Source organism: Uranotaenia lowii, unplaced genomic scaffold, assembly GCF_029784155.1.
Source record: "Uranotaenia lowii strain MFRU-FL unplaced genomic scaffold, ASM2978415v1 HiC_scaffold_799, whole genome shotgun sequence".
Classification (NCBI taxonomy): Eukaryota; Metazoa; Arthropoda; class Insecta; order Diptera; family Culicidae; genus Uranotaenia; species Uranotaenia lowii.
The window spans coordinates 6702-19712 of record NW_026598754.1 but is presented as its reverse complement, the minus strand read 5'-3'; the positions used below and the strand labels follow the sequence as shown (position 1 = coordinate 19712).

At 43.5% G+C, this 13011-nt stretch overlaps 1 protein-coding gene across 1 annotated transcript; it reads right to left on the bottom strand.

Moving 5' to 3' along the window:
* Nucleotides 1-3145: 3145 nt before the first annotated feature.
* On the bottom strand, nt 3146-8916 carry LOC129760878 (uncharacterized). Its single transcript, XM_055758559.1, has one exon. It carries the CDS (start codon nt 8772-8774, stop codon nt 5271-5273), a length of 3504 nt encoding a protein of 1167 aa, XP_055614534.1. The 5' UTR covers nt 8775-8916; the 3' UTR covers nt 3146-5270.
* Nucleotides 8917-13011: the final 4095 nt, after the last annotated feature.

Below are 13011 nucleotides of genomic sequence, written 5' to 3'. Positions count from 1 at the left end.
GTCAAAACAAAACTAACTAACTAATAACAAAGCTTAAGTTAGTTTTGAGTAGGTCGTTTGAGCTACTTGGCATGTTGCAAGATAATCGCAAAATATCTCATAAAAAATATATCCTAAAATGTATCCGCTATTGCCTTCAAACTTGCAAGAACTACTAAATTTTGAACTATAGGATGAAAATTTGATACGTGAATGAAACCCGCTTTGAGATGCCTAGAATCAGTACCGCTTCCTCTGACTTCGATAACCATTCAAGAAGTGCGGAAGCTTAATCCAAAAGATGTCAGTTATTTTCTGCGGCAGTAGTACTGAAATAAAAAAGTAAAATATGGCCAAGTTAAAAGTTACTCCAATTTCTTTTATCAAGCAATAAATTGAAGCCGTTCGTTTTACTGAGATATTAGCCAATTTTTTCATGAGCTCAAATACGATTACGCCGTTTCGAAAACTAAGCGCTTTCAAAGTTAATTTATAATTTTTGAACGGGGCAATAGCTGGAACGGTTTCCAGTAAATTTTTGACGCATTTGTCTGATTATAGCTTTTGAATTTTTACACACTTTTCTGAAGATTTTTTGTTCGAGCTTGTACGTATGTTCTCTGTGCTAAGATTAATATCTGATATGGGGCCGTTCACATACCACGTGGAAAATTTAGTGGGAGGGGAGAAGGGTATGGAAATGTCCACGCTTGTTCACGGAGAGGGGGTAGGGGTTTGGGTCATGTCCACGTGGAACTACTGTCTTTCAAAATATTTTCTAGAGATGAATAAATCCTATAAAGATGATTAAATCAAAATCTTAAAATAGCATACCTTTCCAGTTTAAGTTTAAACAATAAGGCCGGAACAAATTTCAAATTCTTCTTTTGACACTCGGAGTTGGAACACCGCAAGGGGGGGGGGAGAAGCAAAAATAATGCAAAAAACAAATAAATTGGAATAAATTACACGAAATCTTGTAAGCAACAAAATTGCATTAATTATCATTGCACAAAATCTATAGATCAAGTAATTTTTTATCGAGAAATTCAAAAAAATAAAGAACAGAAAAGGTGAAATACCTCCCATCTTTCGAAATTTGTTTTTTGGTCTTGTAATCTATCGGATATTTGAATTTTTTTTTCGAAATTTACATAAAATACTTCAAACGTTATTTATTTCCCCCATCGGGTTTTTCGGAAATTTCGAAGGGGGGGTGACAAAAGAAGAAATTTAAGTTTGTTCCAGCCTAAGTAGCTACTTGAAAGCAAGTGATAAATATGAAAATGAGGAAATTTAAAATTTTTAAATATTTTTAATATCAGGAAATTCTTATTTGGTTTTACAAAATCAGCCATTTCTCTATCAAAAAGGCAAAAAGTGGTTTTCCAATTGTCAAATTATAGGTATTTAGAATAAAAACTTTTTCAAATCTGTCCACGTGGACATCCGGAGAGGGGAGTGGGGATTTGCCAAATGTCCACGCTTGTCCACGGAGGGAGTCAAACATCTCATTTTTCTGTCCACGTGATATCTGGACGGCCCCTATTATGGTTTAAGCTCTGGAATTGCAGATTATGAAGATCACGAACATAAAATTGTCAATTTACAGTCTGATTTGCAGTAAGAATTTGACCTAAAGTTTATCCAAAACATGAAATGTCAAATTTAAAAAAACTGTTTGAAAAAGTTTAGTTTTTAATCAATAACAGAATTCAGAACAAGCAATGAGCTATAAGAGAGTTTTTCCCCATACAGCATTTCATTACTGATTTTGCACTAATTCGGAGGCGCTTTATATAAATAAACAATAAATTTGTCTCTACTAGTTTTTGGGGTTCTAAAGTCTATATTAAAATATTGAGAACAAATAACTTCAAAAATCTAAATAAGCCTTCTAGAATACCGCATGTAACTTTAATTTTTCACGATAAAAGTTACAGAAGTTTTTTGTTATGATACCTTTGCCGTATTAGATGAAATATGAGAATTAAGAAGAATTTTCAAAACATAGAGGATATCTGATAATTTTTTTCGAAATTTGCATGGAATACTTCAAAAATTATTTGAAAAACCCGAAGGGGGGAATTTTTGGACATTAATATTTGAGGGGCAGGGCTGAGTAAGCATTTAAGCGACCGTTTTTTGTAATTTCGATTACTTGGGCAGTCTTTTAAAGCTCAGGTTTTATATAAGAGTTTTTTTGAGTCGGTATTGATTATATAAGTGGTATAAGACGTGAAAGATTCTCTGCTGCTCAGGTTCCCGGTTCCCTAACCTTGGACCACCAGACTAAAGACTGCACAAAAGATGAAAAAAGTTTGGATGCAGGGATTTAACAGTTCTTAGACCGGGACTCAAAGCTAAGTACCATTTTTATTATAATTACATTGTCATTGCATGTATTGCATTCTTACTGGCCGCCCGTAAATTGGTTTTTATATCAAAGCTTTCGTAAATCATTTATTTTTAGGAGGATGTTAAATCACTTTTAAAAAAAGTTCTGCTCAAAGTTTAGTCAACAAAAGTTGTCATTTTTTAACTGTTATGGCTATCAGTTTCAAATGTTTTGTTAAAATGCATGATTTTCCACTTCCAATGTTTCTCGAAAAAGAAATTTCTTTTATAATTCTGAAAACGTTCTTGGAATTTTTGGAAGAATTTTTGTCCTTGAAAGCTTGGTTAAAACAATCAAATTTTTCAAAAGTCCATTTAAATAAAAAAAAAAGGTTAAAATAAATGTTATGCAGAACGACTTATTTCACTTCACGTAATACACGAAAAGACCCTTCAATAAATCTTTCATCAAATTTGTCAAGGAGTGTAAAACAATGAATTTTTAAGATGTTGACATTTTTTTGTATTTTCTTCCTACTTTTCGCAGGACAAATGCATCGGTCATTCTCAAATTCAAACGCGAATGAAAACATGAACAAAGCAAGCGGAAAGATTGTGCGCCGCACAGCAAGAAAACTCAAAACAAAAATCACATGGTCTGCAGTGTGCAAGGTGTGAAAAACCGAACGAGGAACCATTATTGGAAACTTGAACCCGCGCGACCTACCCGCTATCAGGGACATTTGTCATCCGACCGAAAAGTGCCAAAAAAGGTAAGAAATGAAAGGAAAAAGACAGTGGGAATTTTTTTTTGTAATAATAAAAATAATTTATTTTCACATATTTTTTCCACTTTTTGGGAGGGTTGTTTTCATTGTTTTTTTTTCTTTTTTTTTTCACCTTCGTCCAGCTTGTGACGTTTGATTTTTTTTACTTTGTTCTTCTTGCAGTTAGAGAGAAAGACACGATATTTTATTCGCCGTTCAATTAAAAAATAATAAATATAAAGGTAGGTATTTGATTTGTTTGTTGCGGTATCATAAAAACTGATATTGTTAGAGAGAAATATATTGCGCCAATTTGGAACAAGAAGACAACACAACTTAACGCCGGAAACGGAAACAAGTAGGTTTTTTTTCAATAGTCGAAAGATTTGTTTTTTTTTTTACGTTTGATTTTTTCGTGGAAAACATTAAACGATACCGTTTTGCGGGATAATGTGTATTGTTGGTTTGTTTTTATTCGTATAATTATTGATATTTTTGATATTTTTTCTTTCATATTTTTTATGATTTTTGTTCTTCTTTCATTTTTGAATGAATGGATAAGAGATGTGTGTGTGTGTTAGTTTCTATGTTTAATTTTTTTTTATTTTACGTAATCGTAAGTTGATTCTCTCTTTGTTGACGCTTCATTTAGAATGAAGCTGGCCTTCTAACCGATAATATCAATTTAAGTAATTATCTACGCTGTTCTTTTGATGTTTTAATGTTAAGACTATTTACAGGTTTTTCTTTCATTACGTCCGATTCTTTTTCCTAAAGTGTAGAATTTTTATTTATATTTTTATAAGTTTTTTTTTTATTCACGTTTAAATTACTTATTCATTCACTTAGAAGGTTAAATATGCTAAATTTGTTTCCCCTTAACGGCTAGAGTGTTTGCGTAAAAGTACATATCTTGTAACTATGCGCTGCTTTTTGTTTTTTTTTTTCAATAATTACACTAAGGGACTACTATCAATTACCTATTACAGACCACAAAAGAGGACGAAAATATTGCACATTTTTCAATTATTATTATTACATATTTTATTGAATCGATTCGTCTGCGGCGACGAGCTTCTAAGCCTAGAGAATATTCAGTAGGGGATTCTTTGTTTGTTTGTTTGTTTCGTAAGTTGTTTTGTTCATTTGTTTGATCTCTTGTTTTACAATTAGCGTTTATCTAGGGGTCTAATTTTTGTAGTGGAAGATTTTGGTGTTTTTTTTAAATAGTTTGATGAGATAAAATAAAATAAAAGGTACGTTGGTTAAAAACAGTAAACATGTTTGTTTAAGTAAAAGTTCGTTGTTTGTTTAATTTTTGGGAAAAGTCTACGCCAACTTTCGATGAATGAAAGCTACACAGGGGAAATTTTTTTTTCTCATTTTTAGGAACTGGAGAAGCTTACGTGTTACGATTTCTTTTTTTTTTTTCTTATGAAAGCTACGGATTTAATTTTTGTTTCAATTTTCTAATAAAAACCTTAAATTTTATGCTTGTGAAATAGTGGTTCGAAATGAGCTTTTGCTTCGGTTTTTGAACCTCGAAACTGTGCCAAAACATGAGAATTTTTTTTGTTACATATCACTGGGGGCACTTTGCGTTAAGTGTGATTTACGATCTCTCCGACTTTTTTTTGAAGCCCTAACACAGCGCTCAGAAGAGGGGGAGATAAGCTTAATTCGAACCCGGACGAAATAAAAATCCATCCGGATAAGCTCGTGGAGAACCTAATTTAATAGCGATAACCGTTAATTACAAAATAAGTATATTTATAAAAAGAGAGTCAAACGAGATCACTTTTTCCTTTATATGCTTGATTAATCCTCAATCTTAATACCCAGAGCGAAAATAAAAATCAACAAAAATTCGAAACAAGAAAATTTGAGTCTTTCGAGTTTGCGTCTGGGTTTTTTTTTTCTGTTCTAGAGTTGTTTTTTTTCTCCAATTGCATCATTGCCGAGATAACATCATTGCTTGGGAGCGCACGCGCCCTCCTTAATTAATCGTCCTATGCTATACACAAACACTCACACACGCGAGCGGGCCTCTTTTGATTAGCCCGAGGCGGGTGGGTGGTGAAGAGGGTTGGGGAACTGTGGAATCCCTGAATCTGTTGCTGTTCATCTGCCGTGTGCGCATACTGACTATTGCCGTTGCTGGATTCCCGCCATCAGCATCATGGTCGGTCACGAAAGGGAGTCCGGAGTTTTCTGGCCCTTGCGTGCCTCCTCGAGTGGCGTGGCCGCCGGCGATCGGTGCATAGCTGCGGCCGATTCCTGCTGCTGATCCGAATGGTGATGGTGCGAAAGGGGTGAGGGAATGTTGGTGGAGGTTGGCGGGGAACAGGCTGAGATGGGTGAATCCGAGCGGGACATTCGGCCGCCGCCGCCGCCGGTGGTCAGCTGGGACGAGATGCCGTTCAGGGGGTGTGGCAGAAGGTGGGAGAACTGTGACAGTCCCGGAAAACCGGCGAGACCTCCCAGCGGTGGGAACAGGAAAGGATTGGCGGCTGCCGGCGGGAATCGCTGGCCGTTTGCGTTTAGGAAGTGATCCGCGTAAGTACCGGCATTCGGGAGGTGGTTCTTGAAGGCTTCCAAGTTCATAGGGAACTTCTGGGAGTCGGCATAAAGCCGGGCTAGGAACTCAGTGGGAAGTGGTCCGGGGAAGGAGGGGAACTGTTTCTCCATCGGCAGGACCGTTTCACTACTATCCGAGCTAGTAGAGAGCAGCTTCCGGTGAAGATTCAGGTTCGAAGCATGACGATCGCGGCTACGTTTCGAAGGGAAGGCCGCATTACAGCCATCGATATTGCACTTGTGCAGCAGCTTGAGATGCACATTTTGGTAGTGAGCCTTCACAGCGAAGTGGTTCTGGAACATTCTACCGCAAGCGGAACATTTCTTTGGGTTATCTTTGTCGAGAGGTGTATTTGGGTCACTGAAGCAGTTGCCTTCCTCGCAGTAATCTACGTTGTCGTCGGAGTCGATCTCGTGCTGCGGACTAGCCCCCGTTGGATGTGGCGAAGGACTTCTAGACCTCGCCGGACTTGGTGGGGCAGCATTCATCAGATAGCTCAGTGGAGGAAACTGCGGCAGTCCTCCTCGTTGCATCATTTCGTTTAACGGCCCGTGCGAGAGATTCTCCAACCTCCGCAGCGTATTCGCGGCATCCAATCCCTCTGCGCTCTTCTTGCTTTCAACCGAGCTAGGTCTCCGCAAATCTTCCGCTTCAATGCGCAATTCTTCCTCTCGCATCGGGCGCACCAGGGACATCGGATCCTCCATCAGCTCCGAGGCCGGTTTACACTCGATCGTATATTTGGTGAACTTTTCATTCGCGTTAACGTCCGGCGTTGAACGCTTCTTCGACAGATCTAGCGACAGGTTTTCCGCCTCATCCTGCGGCTCACTCGGTTCCGCCTTAATCTTCATCGCCGACGAATTCTCTTCCACAGCCTCAGCTTCCTCAGGAGCAGCTTCACCATTCGCACGCGGCGAAACCGATTCTCGTCGATCATTCACCAACGAAAGCGGCGCCGTCTCTAACTTAATCTGCTTGATCAATGGTTCAGCCTCATCACCATCCCTTTCTTCACTCTCCTCCTGCGTAATTGCACACTTTGTCGGGTTCATGCTCTTCCTCTTGCGTTTGTTGATCGACATAGCTGCGTTCAAATCATCCCGCGCCAATTGCGAATCGTTAACTGAGGAATCTTCATTACTGTCGACGTTACTACCAACTTCATCACCATCCGAACTCACGGAATGCTGCTTTTCCTGCTTGGTCACCACCGTTTTCGCTATGCTAAAGTCCTGCGGCTCATTCTCCGATCCCATCTCGGAAGCTTCCTGGTATCGCAGATGATGGTTACTCAAACGATCACTATCGTACTCCTGCTCCGGCGTTCCCGAGTGATGGAACGACTTCACATCCTCCGATTCGGAACTCATCGACATATCGAAACCCTGCATATCGTCATCGTCGTCATCGTCGTGTCCATCGATAACGATTCCATTTTTGTCGTCATCATCGTCATCGTCATCCAGATCGTCCAGGTGGCTTCCGATCGAGCTGCCGTATTTGTCCACGTTGTCGTCCAGCGGACTCCTATAGCGGTAGTTCTCTGGACTCATGGACTGCGGTCGTTGACCTTCTCCAGCGGCGGCGGCAGCGCGTTGTTTCTCCTGCTCTTGTAGCCGCCGGTGCATGCTAGCCTCCATGTTGGCCTTGAACTCGAGCGCGGAAAGCGAGTGGTGTCGCATATCCCCGGGTGGAAGCAACGGGAACGGGGCAAACGGATGCAGCGGGTTGAGTCCGTTTGGCATTGGGAGTCCTGGCGAAGGTAAAAGCATCGGATGGGGTTGAGCGGTGCGTCCATCGTGGGGTGAGATCTTGCGACGGAGATGAGGGGAGTGGAGTTTCGGGTTCGGGTTGGCGCTGTGCCGATTGCGGGATCGTCGGGAGCTGAACATCATGCTGCAACCCTCGACGGTGCACTTGTGCATTTCCCGCAGGTGGACGGCCGAGAAGTGGATCTTGAGGGCGCCCTTGTCGCAGAAGGTTTTCAGGCAGACATTGCACTGGACCCGCTTTTTGCCGGTGGCCGGGTTGACGAACTGGGTGCCTAGGTTTGGGGGTAGGGAACCCCATTGGCGCTTGCTGGGAGATTGAGGTTTCTTGAGGTGCGGGGGGAGCCCAGCGCCTCCGATTCGGGCCATGTGCGAGGGTAGACCTTGACGGGAGATGTGCTGGTTAGCGGCAGCTGCAGCAGCTAGGTCACGGCTGAGATTTAGCACGCTTTCCTCGCGGTGGTGGTTTTTCTCGATGTCAGACTTGTCCGAGGGTTTTTCGGTTTTAAGCGTGAGCTTGTGGTTTGAGGTTAGCGGTGACTTGCTGCGAGCATGTTCCCGGGCGGCTGAAGCTGCTAGTAGGTTTGGGAAGGACTGCGCCACAAAGCTTGCAGCTAGGGGATTGCCCGATAGAGAGGCGGCCATTGCGGCAGCTGAGTGGTTTAAGGAGTTGGCCAGGGACATGGCGACCGAGGTTGGTGGAGGAGGTGGCGGGATTGGGAATGGTAGGCCGTGGCCGGCCATCGAGAGATTCATGAAGTTAGCGGCGGCTGCTGCATGGTCTCGAGCAGTTGGTGACGAGTCGGAAGCTTGCGATTCTCGCCGTTTGGCTGTAGCGTGTGAGTAGGCGGCTGCTGCGGCGGCTTGCTGCTGGTTGAAGTGGTGCTGTGCGGCAGCTGCTTCCGGGCTTAGTCGTGGCGGCGGCAGACCTGCTGTGAACGCACTCAGCCCAGCGGCGGCTGCGCTCAACTTCCGAAAATCGAACGGCTGCATCGACTGCAAACGGTTCAGAGGGTGGGTTGATAATTCCGTGGCAGACGGCATACTTGTAGGCGTTCCGTTGTTATTGTTGTTGTTACTCTGACTTTTGCTGATGTGATGATGGTTATTGTTGTTGTTTAAACTGTTGCTGTTGCTCATATTAGCGCCGGCACTGCTCGGCGACGTTGACGGGCTCTTGAAGAAGCCGCTCATGTGGTTGGGCGTCAGTCCGGCCGCCAGCTTCTGATGCATCTGCGACGACAATTGCAGCTGGGAGTGTTGCAGCTGGCTCAAATGCATGTTCATCGGATGCGTGGCAATTCCTGGCGGTGACAGTCGTCTACTTGGCGACATAACCATTTGGGTCGGATTTCTGGGGGTTTTCGGTGCCGGGTTTTGAGGCTCGAAAACTTTTCACTGGGTTTTGTGTAGGTTTTTCAATTTAAGTATCCCTTCGGGAAATGTTCGTTGATTGTGTCGCTTTCAGGTGTCCTGCACATTGCGATCTGTAACGGTGAGAGAAAATTGAGAATGATTAGGCGGGTGTCCATTTTTTAAAAAGTATTCAGTAAATTTTCGATTTTAAATTTTTTGGAGTGTGGACTATTTCTAATTTCGGGATCTGAAGCATATTTCGAAGTGCTTTGTTTTTTTTCCTCCTTTGGTTCCGTTTATTGCCCAGGAAGACGGAAATGGAATCTGTTTATGGTGACTTCTTCTGACTTTGAGCTCTAGTTTTCCTTCCTTCTCTGTCTTTTAAGTCCAATAAAGATAAGACAAATTAAATTGATATTTTCAATAACAATAAACGGAGTGGTAGCTCCGGATTTGCTTTTCGGTAGCAGTTTTAAGTTTTTTTTTCTAGTCGGGAGCCAACCGGAAATTTGATTGATTGAAGCGTTAATGTGATTTAGATGTCCCTCCGAAGACGAAGAAACAGAGAGCATTCAGCAGAGCGTCGTCAACCCGAGAAAGCTGTAAATGGGTATTTGTCATTTCGTCGGATGGGCGGCTGTTTGTTTAGAAAGAAAACTAGTCCGACGATCCAGGAAGGATGACGACGACGATGATGGCAAAGACCGACGGATATTGACGAGCGCTCGCCTGTGCTAAGCTAAGCTGGGGGACAGAATGAGGTTATGTTTATGACAAGTTTCCGCTGGGCGCTTGACTCTGCATTCCTCTGCAGCTGATGGCAGTGGTGCTGCTGTTGTAAACAAAGCAAGCGAGCGTTGATTTTCGTTTAGAGTTTGTTTGCGAGAAAATTGGTTAAACGTTGATTTAGTTGGGTCGTTTCGGAAAAGATGAATAGTTGATGACGTTTGTCCGTTGTGTTTCAGGTAATCTAGTAATCTTTGCTGGGAGCTATTGATTTAGCAACTTCTTCAGCAGTCGAGTAGTCCTTGTTTTTCGTTTGAATAAAAGGCTTAAGGTTTCTGGTCTCAAGGGACTACCCTTGGGATTCCTCCAATAGTAGAAACATATTGGGGGATCTAATTGAATGAAACTATTAGCCCCCGAAGGGGGAACTGGCGCAAAAGGTAAATGAAGAGAAATGGGATTGAATTAAATATTTATTCGATTTTTGCCTGCCGAGTGCCGTGACGACGGTAGTTTTCGTGTTTTGGAGAGCACCGAGGTCCGAGTAGCAAAATTAAAACGAAAATGAGTGTAATCGATCAGCAGCACCCAGACCAGACCCAGAGAGACAGCCAGAAACGAGAGCGAGTTGAGGTGGCGGTTGAACATGGAATTCGCAGCAGCAATGGCCCGTGTCGTTCCTGGTGGCTGATGGCGGCGCGGCTACCCTGGAAGCGATGACGCGGCGGCAGCTACATGAGCATGAATACTCGCCGCCAAGCCTGCCTGCCGTTTACGTTCGAGGGAATAAGTAATGAGAAATAATTGCATTTGCCCGTCGGCAAGGATACGGCGCTCTAACCCGTTTAAACAGCCGGGGAGTAAGCATTCATCGCTGCCTGCCAGCCGCCGCGTCATGGCATGCTTTGTTTTTGATATCACAACACAAGCCAGAGCAAACGCTTCGATTGCTGCTTTCTTCCTTGGGTCTCGGTTCAGGTTTGTGTAGTTGCACAGCTCAATCGCCTCAGGGTAACTGGGGGTAGGAACAGAAACGTGCCGTTGCCGTTTTGGGTGGAGCTGTCAAACACCGAAATCGGTCCGTGGTGTGTGTTTGTGCAAAATTACCAGTTCAATCAATTGGCGCGGAAGCGTTTGTTCCCCTTGTTGTTGTTGTTGTTGTTGTTGTAACCAACAAGCCATCTGTCAAAGGGCGCCATTTTCTTTCTGATTAGCGCCTGCTTGCCTGATCGCACACCGTTTATTATTTGTTCAACGCCTGAGTAGAGGATGGGTTGATGGATATCGCAGACGATCTTCACGTCACAATGATCGCGCTATCGTCGTCATCATCGCATAGGTGATTTTGACACAATACCTGGTACTACTTGCTTGGGGTGCAATCATCTCTTTTTCTCTGTCTCTCGGTTTCTGTTATTGAATGAGATGTGGAAAAAGTTCACACACTTATTTGCAATTTATTAGCATATCACTGAATGGGTAGCTGCAACAGCAGCTATTTAGCGCTCTCGGATGGATGTCTGAGAAACAATTTGACAGATGCAAACCAAAGGGGGTTCAAAGGTGAAGGTCCGCTTTGCTACAGGTTGAGATGACACATCATTATGAGTGGTTTTGGATCAGTAACCTCAACGCTATGAGTAAGCTTTCAATTTCAACTGTTTGGTGGTTAAACTCACTCTCTAAAGTTAAGAGTTGAGTTGATTCGGCTTGGGGTAATTGGTAGTTTTGCAGTTGACAATCCAAGCAACCCGTTGATTATTTACATTCCGACAAATCGAAACGCTGCACTTGGCAACCGCTTAGTCACCCGGCGGCGGCTGTCGGTTAATAAGCGAGCGGCTGACATCATTCGTTCGCTTGTAAGGTTTTAAGAAGGAAGGTGTCACACTCTCAGAACCGGTATTTGTCGATCTGTCAATTAATCCAAGCGTTTTACCGTTTTTGCAGGGAATATATATGGTCCCACCAAGCGAACGATTGTCGGTTGTCATTTTGCCCATGGGAGTAGACCCGAAGACGTTTGACGAGAACCAGGGATCCCTGCGGTGAACGATAGTCCTCCTCCAATTGGCGACCGTGCCAGCCCCGGAAGATCAAGGTAAGATGGCGGCGAACCGGTTGTTGGTGTTCGCTCGAAATGAAGTACTGTTGATGTGTGCTTTTCAATTATTTCCAGATTAATTTCCAGCGAGAAAGTATCGTAATAAAGATAAACAAAGCTCCACAGGAGTACGATGATGGATGTAATGACAATTAGAAGTAAGTCAGGCTTGTCGTCGACCCTGTTTCGAAACATTGCTGAGGCATGGATGAACACAATCGGAGAACATTGCTCTGATAAGATTTTCCGCTTTTGAGAGATGACGATAATTATAAGCCACATCAAAACAACGCCAATGCTGATTGTTCTGCATAGGAGTGGACCGGTAACCTAGACCACATGGCCACCTTTTTTTTGTAATGTGATGTGGCTGTTTTTCAGATCTCAAGCGAATCAATGGGGTTGACAACTTGTTGTTGTCTTCAGAAACGGTGAGTACTGGTCCCAATTGTGCGTGACACGTTCAATTGCCTTGCCTCGGAAGATGCCGCTGCACATCGTCGCGGGTCATCAGGCGGCACTGATTCCATAAACAAGTTGTTCGAAACCCGAAGGGTGTTGCGACTTTTTCCGACTTTTTTGTCCTGATGTGCGCGCTCAGAGGCAAACTCACTGAGCAGATTCGTGCCGAATGCCGATGATGATCATGATTATTTGTTATTGCCCACTTCACCGGTCTCCTTTCCCTTTTTTTCCTCAGTTTAAGGTATACAGTATGCACTTGGAGGCTCCCGAGTAAAATCTCCACGCCATGCTTCAAGGGGGCTCCGACTTCAACGAAACCTGTTTCAGCGAGATTACGGCGAAGCTGGAAGTGACGACTGATTTTCTGCCTGCCTGACTGTTTGTTGTTGTGGTCGATGATTGAACCCGGTCGTCTGATTCGTCTTCGAAACCGAACCCGAAAGCCGGGGGATCATTACTTCATGCTCGATGGCTCATTATCCATCGTCGTCTTCTTCGAAGAATTGTGCCTTCCGCGGGTGTGTATGGGTGCGAATTTTGATCGATCGATCCGATCGGATTGGATCGAACTGTCTGTTGTCCATACGACGGTCATGGCCACGCGTGACGCGCGCTGATGGACAGTTCAAAAATTCAACGTCATAAAGCAATAAAAAGTGTGCTGGCCGCCGTACGGTGTGCTAATGATTTTCAACTCCTTCATCGGCGTTGAGGCTCGGATCGAGCTCAACAACGGTGACGGAGAGCAAAAAGCAACAAGAATATATCGACTTTGCCGGCTGAACCACCTTTCGGTTGACATTTATTGTAATTGGATCTATTTTGACAACGCAGAAGCACCGAACAGAACAGAAGTCTCGGATCCGATTCAATGACCCAGGAAAAGGGGCATTAAAAATTATCATTCGACTGTGGTTCTTCTATCTC